Source organism: Oryzias latipes, chromosome 10 (genome assembly GCF_053564925.1).
Source record: "Oryzias latipes strain Hd-rR chromosome 10, Olatipes_Hd-rR_3.1".
NCBI classification, from domain to species: domain Eukaryota; kingdom Metazoa; phylum Chordata; class Actinopteri; order Beloniformes; family Adrianichthyidae; genus Oryzias; species Oryzias latipes.
Genome location: NC_136246.1, coordinates 22,611,501 through 22,624,125, shown reverse-complemented (window position 1 = coordinate 22,624,125; position 12,625 = coordinate 22,611,501). Strand labels below are relative to the sequence as shown.

At 39.0% G+C, this 12,625-nt stretch overlaps 3 protein-coding genes across 7 annotated transcripts in view; 1 reads left to right on the top strand and 2 right to left on the bottom strand.

Annotated features, from left to right (window-relative positions):
- The window catches only part of flt4 (fms related receptor tyrosine kinase 4), a 75,590-nt gene that overhangs the window by 29,909 nt on the left and 33,056 nt on the right, over window positions 1-12,625 (top strand). For all 4 annotated transcript variants that reach the window (XM_078953470.1, XM_078953471.1, XM_023958955.2 and 1 more), the window contains 2 exon segments: window positions 3,114-3,210; window positions 4,221-4,495. In XM_078953470.1, coding sequence (XP_078809596.1) covers window positions 3,114-3,210; window positions 4,221-4,495 — 372 coding nt within the window.
- npy7r (neuropeptide Y receptor Y7) overlaps window positions 1-12,625 on the bottom strand; it is a 76,225-nt gene that overhangs the window by 48,724 nt on the left and 14,876 nt on the right. The gene's annotated exons all lie outside the window — the stretch shown is intronic.
- On the bottom strand, window positions 4,691-11,425 carry LOC111948023 (uncharacterized). 2 transcript variants are annotated; one of them, XM_023959284.2, is made up of 8 exons: window positions 11,293-11,425; window positions 10,504-10,616; window positions 9,746-9,847; window positions 8,985-9,086; window positions 8,226-8,327; window positions 6,240-6,341; window positions 5,486-5,575; window positions 4,923-5,257 (listed from the first exon to the last, which is right to left on the bottom strand). In XM_023959284.2, exons 2-8 carry the CDS (start codon window positions 10,606-10,608, stop codon window positions 5,126-5,128), a joined length of 735 nt encoding a protein of 244 aa, XP_023815052.1. In that variant the 5' UTR covers window positions 10,609-10,616; window positions 11,293-11,425; the 3' UTR covers window positions 4,923-5,125. The 2 variants fall into 2 exon arrangements, with proteins under 2 accessions (XP_023815051.1, XP_023815052.1); XM_023959283.2 differs by lacking the exon at window positions 11,293-11,425 and having other exon boundaries at window positions 4,691-5,257; window positions 10,504-11,221.

The following is a 12,625-nucleotide window of genomic DNA, read 5'->3' as shown; positions in this document are numbered from 1 at the left end:
TGATGCTCTGTCCCCACTGCTGTTCTGCATAGGTCTGAACCCCCTCAGCCAAAAAAAATCAACAAGACTGGCTATGGATACCGACTCAGAAATGGGGCCAACATCAGTCACCTCCTCTACATGGATGACATCAAGCTATATGCTCAGAGCGAGCGTGACACTGACTCCCTGATCCACACCACCAGGATCTACAGTACTGACATTGGGATGTCATTCGGGCTCGAGAAATGCAGCCGGATGGGGACAAAGAGAGGCAAGGTAGTCCACACAGGAGGGGTCTCACTCCCAGAAGGAACAATAGCAGACATCGAGGACAGTTACAAGTACCTTGGAATTCCGCAGGCAAATGGCAACCTGGAGCAGGCAACAAGGAAAGCTGCAACAGCTAAATACCTCCAACGAGTAAGGCAAGTCCTCAGAAGCCAGCTCAATGCAAAAATAAGACCCGGGCAAAAAAAAGGCAACGCACTGCCAGTTATCAGATACCCTGCAGGAATAATAAGATGGCCAAAGGAAGAGATACAGACCACGGATGTTAAGACACGAAAGCTCCTCACCCTGCATGGAGGGTTCCATCCCAAATCCAGCACCCTGAGACTGTATGCTAGCTGCAAGGAAGGAGGCCGAGGACTAGTGAGCGTAGAAGCCACTATCCAGGATGAAACATCCAAGATGCATGAGTACATCGAGCTCAAGGCCCCAACTGACAGTGTGCTCAGTGAATGTCTCAGGCAATGGAAAGCAGAGGATACAGTGCTGGAGGACAGATCGTCATGGGAGGACAAACCACCGGACCATAACTGAAGTGGCTGATATCAAGAAGTCCTACCAATGGCTAGAAAGGGCTGGCCTACAGGACAGCACTGAAGCGCTCATCCTGGCAGCTCAGAACAAGTCCTGAGCACCAGAGCGATAGATCTACCACACCCGACAAGACCCAAGGTGTAGGCTGTGCAAAGAGGCGCCTGAAACAATCCAGGACATAACTGCAGGATCTAAGATGCTGGCAGGGAAAGCATACATGGAGCACCACAATCAAGTGGCTGGAATAATATACAGGAACATGTGTGCACATATATATATATATATATATATATATATATATATATATATATATATATATATATATATACGCACGCATGCACGCACATTTTTGGTTGGAACCAAAAATCTCCAATTTGGACTCATCAGAACAAAGCACAGATTTTCACTGGTCTAATGTCCATTCCTTGTGTTCTTTAGTCCAAACAAGTCTCTTCTGCTTCTTGCCCTTCTTTAGCAGTGGTTTACTAGCAGATATTCTACCATGAAGGCCTGATTCACACAGTCTCCTTTTAACAGTTGTTATAGAGATGTGTCTGCTGCAAGAACTCTGTGTGCCATTGACCTGCTCTCTAATCTGAGCTGCTGTTAACCTGCCATTTCTGAGGCTGCTGACTCGGATGAACTTATCCTCCGCAGCAGAGGTGACTCTTGGTCTTCCTTTCCTGGGGCGGTCCGCATGTGAGCCAGTTTCTTTGTAGTGCTTGAGGGAAGTTTGCTTTTCCTAAAATCGTGAAAGGCGTCCCACCAGGGACTTCCTTTCTCCCTTGTCGCATGTCTTGGCAAGGCTTGCAGTTTATCACACGTTTAGCTTCACAGATTTAAGGTGTGAGAAAATGCAGACAAAGCTGTGGAGGGGTTGAGATGGGGGGGGGGGGGGGGGGGGAATACACCGCAGCTCAGACAAAGCGCTGGCGATCCTCAACCTCTTCCCCCGAGAGCTGAGGGGAGGGGAAGTGGAGGAAGGAACCCCCTGCTGGGTGCCAAACCGGGAGCTATTAGTGGACTGCTGCTATCTTTCAATCCGACGTTCAGAAGACATCTGCTGCATTTGCCCCGACCCTGTTTGTGTTTTGACTGCAAATACTTTCTGTTATTTACATGATTAAAATCTACCAGCACTTTTTGAACACACTTCTGGTTTCCCAAGAGAAAATCCATCATCTGTCAAGTAAATATGAAGCTCCAGCTCACATTGTGCAAAGATTTACCCAAAACTCAAAGTTTAAACTTCACTCAGAACCTCAATACAACACAGAGGGTGGTCATAAAGGCAGGAGATACGATTTGTGTCTCAACCAATCCTAAAAAAACCATGACAGCTGTTTGAACCTGGACCTCTGTCCTGTCTTTGAGAGTGTGATCTTCATTATCAGCAGCGAGTCCAGGACTAATTACACAGATGTGAGCCAGATGTGAGCAAACATGTCTGATTTCAACATGCGCCTGGACCAAATTGTATCCGATTACTGTAGTGTCCACACTGGGGTCTGTTTTTGAGTGTTCACAGTCTTGGATGGACCTTGAGTTGATCAGCCTTCCACTGGGATCAGCCTTTACTATAAACACAAGTGTGAAAATATTTAGAGAAGACCAACTTTGCTCCATTGTGCTCCCCGGACAGCAGGATGTGTCGGAGGACTGATGTTTGTGGACAAGATTCTCATCCGTCCAGAGCTGTCCGCTCTGACCGGTTTCATGACTCTGATGAAAGCGTCCGCTATGTGACGTGTCAGGCTTTTGTTCGTTTACGCCGGTTCACATCAATTTTCCTGACATTTTTCTTTGAAAAGTGGAAACTATAGACTGTTATTTTATGAAATGACTCACATTTTTGAATGAGATCATCATTTAAGGAGCATAAATCCTCTACAGTATCATAAGGTCCGTTTGTAATGAAGTCCAGGTGGGTCATGCTGGCAATTTTATACATTTTTAGGTGTGGAGTCTGACTAAAGTGCAACACTGCCCTAAAGGGAGCTGGGGGGCACTCCAGCCATATTAAAGCACAAGCCAATGCATGGGTAATAAATCAAAGTGTAAATGATTTTTACGGCTGTACAGATTGGGGCTCTCCGAATGGCGTTGCCTCACCCTCAGAGTGAGCTTTGGTTCCTCTTTCTGGAGGCTATTCCAGCTCGAAGCGGCAACCTCTTTCAGTGCAGAGTTACTCAAAGTCTATAAATGTGAAGAAACTGTGAGAGATTTGATTTTTCTGCCTACCAGCACTATATGTACTTATTAACTCCTGTTGCATGAACTCAACTCAGATGCTGCGTTTCATCCCTCAGGGCTGGTGGTGGGATTGTCTATGACTCCACCCATCCTCGACGGCCCTGGAGACGATCGCGTGGTTCAAGTCAGTGACACGCTCTCCATTACATGCAGGTATGAGTATGGCTTGGTTTTTGTTTTATTTGGGCTCATCTGATTTATCACTCAAGCAGGCTTTGATTTTTTTTTTAATATTTCTTTTAATTGACTATGAGAAGACAACCTTATTGCTGAAAATTGAGTTTTTCCAATCCTCTATAGCTGATTTAATGGGAATTTTCATGGGTTACTGCTCCTTCATTTAAATCAAATAAAACAGCATGGATGCTCACACATCATCTCACACATTCCTGTTCTGGAACACCATTGGCTTTAAAAAAAATACTGTATTAGAGCCAGTACCCAGTATGAATTTGTTCTTACATGGAGCATTCATCTCCCTGTAATCTTACCTCTGCTCTGTGCTGCCAAGCTGCTCCACATCCATTGTCTTTCCATGGATGAAAAATGCTTTTATTGGAAAAATTGTGGTACTTTTGGACATTTTCCAGTCAGAGTCTCAGCTTCACATAGTGTTTTTTCTGCAGTGTAGGTTAGGCAGGGTATCAACTTTTGATTTCATCAGTTTTGCCTCCGAAAAGTGTTTTTTTCTGAGCTAATCAATGTTTTTTTTTAATAGTTTAATTACTTATAAAATAAAATAGGAAAAAATCCCATAAGTCCGACCTGGTCATCCTGCTTATTTGTGTTTGATGAGAACAGGTGATGACAGCATGGCGATCGGTTTTCACAGAGTAGTCAGGCTCATAATGCCTCCAGGTTAAGATAAATGGATTTCTATGCGGCAGAGTAAGCAGGTGTGTGAGCAATGACACACACACACACAATCCATTCAGAGGGCGATAATGTTGAGTATCAAAACTTCTTGAAAGATCAATTGGATCGTGAATCTCCAGGTAAAGTTTTTATCTGATTTTATTTTCTTTTGTTTTTTTGAAGCCTGCTACTTTGATTTAATCATATTCTTTATTATTTGCTGCGACTGAAAGGATTTTAAAATATTATCTGCCATCTACTGCATATTTCCAAAAAACTAAAATGAAAACTTCAATTGATTCTTTTAGGGGACAGCACACGCTAGCTTGGGCCTGGCCTGACAAAGCTCTGGTTGGACAGGCGATCCGTGACCGCCAGCACCAACTGATGACCACCAGTGCGCCCCAGAAGAGGGTGGCTTTGATCAGCGAGTGTCCCGGCCAGCCGGGGAGGCCGTACTGCAAGAGACTGGTGCTACATGCTGCCCAAGGCAAAGATACGGGCTACTACCAGTGCTATTATAAAGATGTTAAGGCCATCATTGATGGGATCACTGCCATCAGCATTTATGTCTTTGTCAGAGGTGAGTCCCCCATCGCACCCCCCCCCCCCCCCCCCCCCACACACACACACACACACACACACACACACACACACACACACACACACACACACACACACACACACACACACACACACACACACACACACACACACACACACACACACACATACTTGCATTCCCCCTTTGAGGGGCCCAACAGTTTTTTAGCAAGTTGTGGGGTCCACCATTTGTAAAGGTGCTAGAGGTGTGAAAAAAATCAGGAAGCACTATAAAAAAATACCAAACATAAAAAACATTTTTGTTTAAACGAATTTGAATGTTAAAAAGTTTATGTTAGTTTTTTGGTCACTTATGGGGTTCATTTCCAACATTCAGTTGTTGTGAGGTCCACTTGCTGCATACACAAATATTCTTAGGTTTTGTATCTATATAGGGTCCAAAATCGTTTTTTTTTGTTTCTTAATTAGATTTATTGTTCCTTTAAGACCAGCTGTAAAGGCAAACTGTCAGAAACACATAGCATACATTTCCTTACTTTCCACTTGCTTGCAGCCTTATGTGTATTTCTAAACAAACTTTAACCAAACATTTTAACAGTTACTTTATAGCCAGATTTTTACATCGTTATTTACAGTAACTCATACAAGATTAGTAATTTTTAAAGAAAATAATAAGTATAAAAAATATACTTAAAAATAATAAGAATAATATAAAAACCCAAGTGTAATAATATTGTTTCTGTGCCTCAGGTCTGGTGTCTTCAGCTTTGAATGCCACCACCTATAGAAAAAAAAAAGGAAAAGGAGATTAAGAACCTTATGGTGACTAACTATAGTGACTGTCTATAGTGACCTGATTTTACCTTAATACAAAGGTTTTGGAAAAACTTTATAATTAAGTCTAGATTTTAAGTCCAAGAATGTTTAATGTGACAAAATAGCATTTTTTAAGGAATTGCGTGCATTGAAAAGCATTTTTTTAAATAGTTTTTTTTGACAAAAAACGTACTTTTTGGCGGGCCAAGACATGACTTGATGTTTGATCAGGTGAAAGTTTCTTTGTCTTATGTCTGGTGTCTCCTGGTTTGAGTGCCACCACCTATAGTAAAAAAAAAAAAATGAAAACAGAGATCAATCACCTTGTAATTGCATGACTTTACCTTAATACAAAAGTTTTTGTAAACACTTTAGAATTAAGGCTAAATATGTAGTCTAGGAACATTTAATATGAAAATATAGCATTTTTGTAAAGGAATTGGGTGCATTGAAAAAGCGTTCTTATGAAAATACTCTGAAAAAGAGTTAAGAAAAGTCTGTGAAACCAAACAGAGAATGATGAGACAGTTTTAAGAAGTGAATCCATAAAGTTCTAAGAAAGACATGTCAACTTTAGAGGTAACACCAAGATAAAAGATCATTAGCAGACGGGAGGGCCCCATAAAGAGTAGCTAGAAACTTGTGTGTGTAAAAGTCACGCCAGTCAGGAAAAAGTTGGGTGGAGGTTTTCACAAAAGGACCCCACAAAGTTCAGGTTTGTAATTTGTGTGTAAGGCATCAAGTGCAAAAATAAAGGATAGTAAATAAAAACACATGCAATGACTGCGAAATATACAACCTCTACTAAAGGTTACTGAACTACAGTATTACTACACTAAATTTGATTGAGTCATTGTTAAAAACATCATCACTTTTCTTTTAAAACATTGCCAAGTTGTATTATAAGTAATAACACAAATGACTATAACAAGTATTTTCCACCTTACCTCTGTTGTCATTTTTTGACGGGCCGAGAATTCACTTGATGTTTGATCAGGTGAAAGTTTCTTTGCCCAAGGTCTGGTGTCTCCAGGTTCAGGTGCCACGACCTATAGAAAAAAAAACGAAAACAGAGATTAAGCACTTTATAGTTGCCTGACTTTACCATAATACAAAAGTTTTTGTAAACACTTTATAAATTAGGTTAGATATGTAGTCCAAAAACGTTTAATATGATAATATAGCATTTTTTAAAGGAATTGCGTGCATTGAAAAAGCGTTTCTATGAAAATACTCTGAAAAAGAGTTAAGAAAAGTCTGTGAAACCAAACAGATAAAAAATAAACAATTTTTAGAAGAGAATCCATGAAGTTCTAAGAAACACATGTTAACTTTAGAGATAACACCAAGATAAAAGATCATTAGCAGACGGGAGGGCCCCATAAAGAGCAGCTAGAAACTTGTGTGTGTAAAAGTCAAGCCTGTCAGGAAAAAGTTGGGGGGAGGTTTTCACAAAAGGACCCCATAAAGTTCAGGTTTGTAACTTGTGTGTATGTGTAAACATAAAAGAATGTAAATAAAAATACATGCAATGACTGCAAAATACACAACCTCTACTAAAGGTTACTAAAGTACAGTATTACTACACTAAATTTAATTGAGTCATTGTTGAAAATATCATCACTTTTCTTTGAAAACATTGCCAAGTTGCAGTATAACTACTAGGGGTGTCACGATTCCGACTTTAAATCGAAATCGATCGAAATTAAGTCACAGTCTCTAACTTCGAATGAAAAAATGGAATCGTCGATGCTGCCCCGCCCCCATGCTGCGTCTGGTTTCTTGCCAAGCGGAAAAAGTACTGCGAGTCTATTTGTTAATAAAGTTTAAAAAAGAAAAAAAAAGAAGTGCTGCGAGTCAACCTCCTCTAACAGCCACTCAAAAGATAGCATGGTAACTGTAGATGCAGGAGACCCATCGACAGAACTTTAATTTCCTCCTCTTTCACCGAAGTCGCTGGTGTGGAGGTATTTTGGATTTCCAGTGAGTTATGTTGACAACCTTCCCGTTGTCGACAAAAAAATAAATAAAACAGTTTGCAAGCTGCGCTGTATGTGCTTGTGCCGTATTCTCTCACGGACAGCACGACTAACATGCAGGGCATCACGCAGGCACAACAAAAACATAGATTCATCTGTAAACCAACAACTACACAAACTACTCTTCCGTCTTCATTTGGAATTAAACTTCCAAGCAACTCAACTCGTGCAAATGCGATTAGGCGTGCGGTTGGAGTATTTATAGGCGGGGACATGCAACCTTATTCGGTGGTCGAAAATTGCGGTTTTAGGCATTTAATTAGCGTGTTAGAGCCCCGCTACGAAATCCCCAGTAAACGCACCTCTCAGCTACGGGGATTCCCTCCGTGTACAATAATGTAAAAGAGAAAGTTATTGAAGGTCTGAGCAGACCTTGTAAAAATATGGAAGAATACAGTCATCATTCTCAGGGGATAAAAAGTAGTTATCAGTGTGGTACATGTTTATGTTCAGAAAAAGTTTAAGACACTTAATTGTTCAGAGACTATGGACATGTCTCTGTTTTATTGTTTTTGTTTGTTTTGTTTTGAACTTGAATGTCATCTTTTTTGAAGAAGGCTGCACTTACAAAATAGAAACTTGAAGCCAGTTTATTTTAAAAAATTTAATTGACTAAAGATATAAGTTATTGTTCCATTATTTTGTTAATAAACGTTTTAAATTTGACAGTGTAGTGTGTTACATTGCAAACAAAGGTCAGATATTCTATTGCATTAAAGTCTAGTTTTAAAAAAATGACAATCTGTGTTTAAAAAAGAACAAATGTAAAAATCGAGAATCGAATCGAACCGTGACCTTAGAATCGAAAATGCAATCGAATCGAGGATTTGGAGAATCGTGACACCCCTAATAACTACTAACACAAATTACTACAACAAGTATTGTCCACCTTACCTCTGTTGTCATCTTTTGACGGGCCAAGACATGACTAGGTTTTTTACCAAGTGAAAGTTTCTTTGCCCCAGGTTTGGTGTCTCCAGGTTTGAGTACCACCACCTACAAAAAAAAAGGAAAACAGGGATTAAGCACTTTATAGTTGCTGGACTTTAACTTAATACTAACATTTTTGTAAACACTTTATAATTAAGGTTAGATATATAGTCTAAGAATGTTTAATATGATAATATAGCATTTTTTTAAAGGAAAAGTGTGCATTGAAAAAGTGTTTCTATGAAAATTCTCTAAAAAAGAGTTAAGAAAAGTCTGTGAAACCAAACAGAGGATGAGTAGACAGTTTTAAGAAGAGAATCCATGAAATTCTAAGAAAGACATGTTAACTTTAGAGATAACACCAAGACAAAAGACAACTAGCAGACGGGAGGGCCCCACAAAGAGCAGCTAGAAACTTGTGTGTGTAAAAGTCAAGCCAGTCAGGAAAAGGTTGGGGGAAGGTTTTCACAAAAGGACCCCACAAAGCTCGGGTTTGTAATTTGTGTGTAAGGCATCAAGTAAAAAAATAAAGAAATTTAAATAAAAATACACGCAGTAACTGCAAAATACAAAACTTCTACTAAAGGTTACTTAAGTACAGTATTACTACACGATATGAATGTCAGTCATTGCTAACTATGTCAACTCTTCTTTGAAAACATTGCTAAGTTTCAGCTACTAACTACTAACACAAATGAATACAACAAGTACTGTCCGTCTTACCTCTGTTGCCTTTTTTTGATGGGCCAAGACATAACTAGCTTTTTTATCAGGTGAAAGTTTCTTTGCCCCAGGTCTGGTGTCTCCAGGCTTGAGTGCCAACCCCTACAGAACAAAAAGGGAAACAGAGACTAAGCACTTTATAGTTGCATGACTTTACCTTAATACAAAAGTTTTTGTAAACACTTTATAATTAAGGCTAGATACATAGTCTAAGAACATTTAATATGACAATATAGCATTTTTTTAAAGGAATAGTGTGCATTAAAAAAGCGTTTTCATGAAAATACTCTGAAAAAGAGTTAAGAAAAGTCTGTGAAACCAAACAGATGATGAAGAGACAGTTTTAAGAAGAGAATCCATAAAATTCTAAGAAGACATGTTAACTTTAGAGATAACACCAAGACAAAAGGTAATTAGCAGACGGGAGGGCCCCATAAAGAGCAGCTAGAAACTTGTGTGTGTGTAAAAGTCAAGCCAGTCAGGAAAAAGTTGTGGGAAGGTTTTCACAAAAAGACCCCACAAAGTTAGGGTTTGTAATTTGTGTGTAAGGCATCAACTGCAAAAATAAAGGAATTTAAATAAAAATACATCCAGTAACTGCAAAATACAAAACCTCTACCAAAGGTTACTTAAGTACAGTATTACTACACTATATGAATGTCAGTCATTGCTAACTATGTCAACTCTTTTCTGTGAAAACATTTCCAAGTTGCAGTATGATTACTAGTGCAAATGATTACAACAAGTATTGTCCACCTTACCTCTGTTGTCATTTTTTGACAGGCCAAGACATGACTTGATGTTTGATCAGGTGAAAGTTTCTTTGCCCCAGTTCTGGTGTCTCCATGTTTGAGTGCCACCACCTACAGAACAAAAAGGGAAACAGAGACTAAGCACTTTATAGTTGCATGACTTTACCTTAATACAAAAGTTTTTGTAAACACTTTATAATTAAGGCTAGATACATAGTCTAAGAACATTTAATATGACAATATAGCATTTTTTAAAGGAATAGTGTGCATTTAAAAAGCGTTTCCATGAAAATACTCTGAAAAAGAGTTAAGAAAAGTCTGTAAAACCAAACAGATGATGAAGAGACAGTGTTAAGAAGAGAATCCATGAAGTTCTAAGAAGACATGTTAACCTTAGAGTTAAAAACCAAGACAAAAGGTAATTAGCAGACGGGAGGGCCCCATAAAGAGCAGCTAGAAACTTGTGTGTGTAAAAGTCAAGCCAGTCAGGAAAAAGTTGGGGGAAGGTTTTCACAAAAAGACCCCACACAGTTTAAGTTTGTAATTTGTGTGTATGGCATCAAGTGCAAAAATAAAGGAATTTAAATAAAAATACATGTAATAACTACAAAATACACAACCTCTACTAAAGATTACTAAAGTACAGTATTATTACACTAAATTAATGTCAGTCATTGCTTACTATATCAACTCTTTTCTTTGAAAACAAAAAGTTGCAGCTACTAACTACTAACAAAAATGACTTCAACACATACTGTCCATCTTACCTCTGTTGTCAACTCTTCAGGGGCCGAGACATGACTTGATGTATGATCAGGTGTTGTTTGAATCCTTGGTTTTTTCTTTCTTATCTTTTGTTTTTTTCTTTCCATTTTTGGCTCTATCACAACAAATGTAAAGTCATAAGTTTTTGTTGATCACACTTATGTATAAGTAAATTTATGTATTCAAATATCTTTAAATAAAATCAATATTATAACAGTGCATGCATAAAATTTGGTAATGTTCAGGATGAGACTGTAAGAAAAGTACAAATATTTATATTTGTGTATAAAAAAAATAGGGTTATATTGAATAACAAAGAAATCAAGAAAACCTTTTTTTTATAACATTAAGCCTTAATTTCTTTTATACATGCTGAACTATGCGCATGGAAATAAAGTCAGTTCCTTCAAGTACAAATTTAACACCTGTCCCATAGCTACCACAGGAAAATCCCTCATGAACATTTTAATCTTTGCTGCAGAGCTAAATATGACACTATCAGCCAATATGCAGTTAGGCTAGAGCAGTGAGGGCTTCAGGCTTCATGGATTCTCTTTTTAAAACTTTCAGGTCTCAGTCATGATGTACTGCTATTTTAGCATTAGCGCTAGCATTAGCGCTAGCATTAGCGCTAGCATTAGCAACATGTGCTCAATGTTAACTACTGTATTTCCTTTATGTGAACGTTCTTGCATTTGATTCTGAGTGCATGTAGTTGTCATTGCAAAAAAACAGAGGCAGAGACAGACTTAAGAAACATCAACACCCCACCAAAAAAAGAAAAAACCTACCTGTTACTTTGCTTGCTACCAAGGCCTTTTCTCCAAGCTTAGGCAATCATGCCTGTAAGAGGTCCAAGAAGTGGGCGTGGTGTACATGTGATGACTTAATCATGTAAATGAGTTCTCATTGGGTAGAATATACACACTTTCAGCATTTAGCTCTTGAGAGGTCCACCTGGCTCCCTATACAAATATTAAAAGATCCACGCAAATGAAAATCTTGTTTTTGTGTTTTTTAACATGTTCTTGTAGAAATGTTTTTCATAATAAAGGACACATAAAATAATACATGAATAAAGATAAGTTTGTACGTTTTTCCTAATTAAAATTGCATTGGATCAGGAGCAGATCTAAACCAGATGCTTTAAAATGCTCAGACTCGTGACATAGCTACTGAAATGACTGTGCCAAAGTCTCCCATATCCTCTTCTGCTGCCCTTGCCCTCCCTGATCCGGTTAGGGTTAGATGTGCGAGAAAGGATGGGCGTTGAACATTTGTGTTGTGGCAAATTGCAATTCTTGCTCAACCTGTGGCTCCGGAGCCACAGGTTGCTATTTCATCTCTGTGCTGCAGCTCTCTGTGGTTTTATAAAATAACTATTATGTTTTAAGATTGTTGTGGTGCCTTTATCACTGTTGGTATGTGTGAGTGGGCAGGAGGAGGAGAGCAGCGTGAATGCGCGGAGGGGGTGTGTCTTCGGTTGTGGACAAGAGACTGTAATGGGATGGAAAGTTCTTCCAAAAAGACAGTCAGTGGTAATCTTGTTGTGGGAACACGGGCACCCAAAAAAAAAAAAAAAAAATAATTGACAGTCCCCAACCCCTGCAGTTTTCTACACTAAAACCACCCATTTCCACGTAAAATTAACTTCATTTGTGCTAGGGCACCCCTACTATCCTGTCACCTTTCTGCTACGACAACTGTGTTTAGCCCTCTCTGTGTAGAGTACACTGGAGGAGCGCATGGGGGGTTGCAAGTAGGAAAACGACTCGCAGCTGCAGAGGACATGAACAAGTAGAGAGGCGGGGGAGGGGCTGAGACTCACTGCTTATGATTCAAGAACCTGCAACAAACCAACAGCTGGTTCCTAATAAAAAATAGTTGTCATCCATAAAATGTATATTCTATATTGGCTTAACTGGATTTTATGAAAAGAGAAAGAGCAAAAAGAAGTCTGCATCAAAGGGAATTTGTTTCCATCACCTCACTCATCTTAAGTCTGGATGTTTGAGAGATTTAAAAGTCTATTTTAGGTTTTTGGAAAATGGACAAAAGATCAAAAGTTGAGCGTCCAGTTTAGAAAGAAGAAAAACACTCCAAGGGTAAAGGAATGTGTGCCGG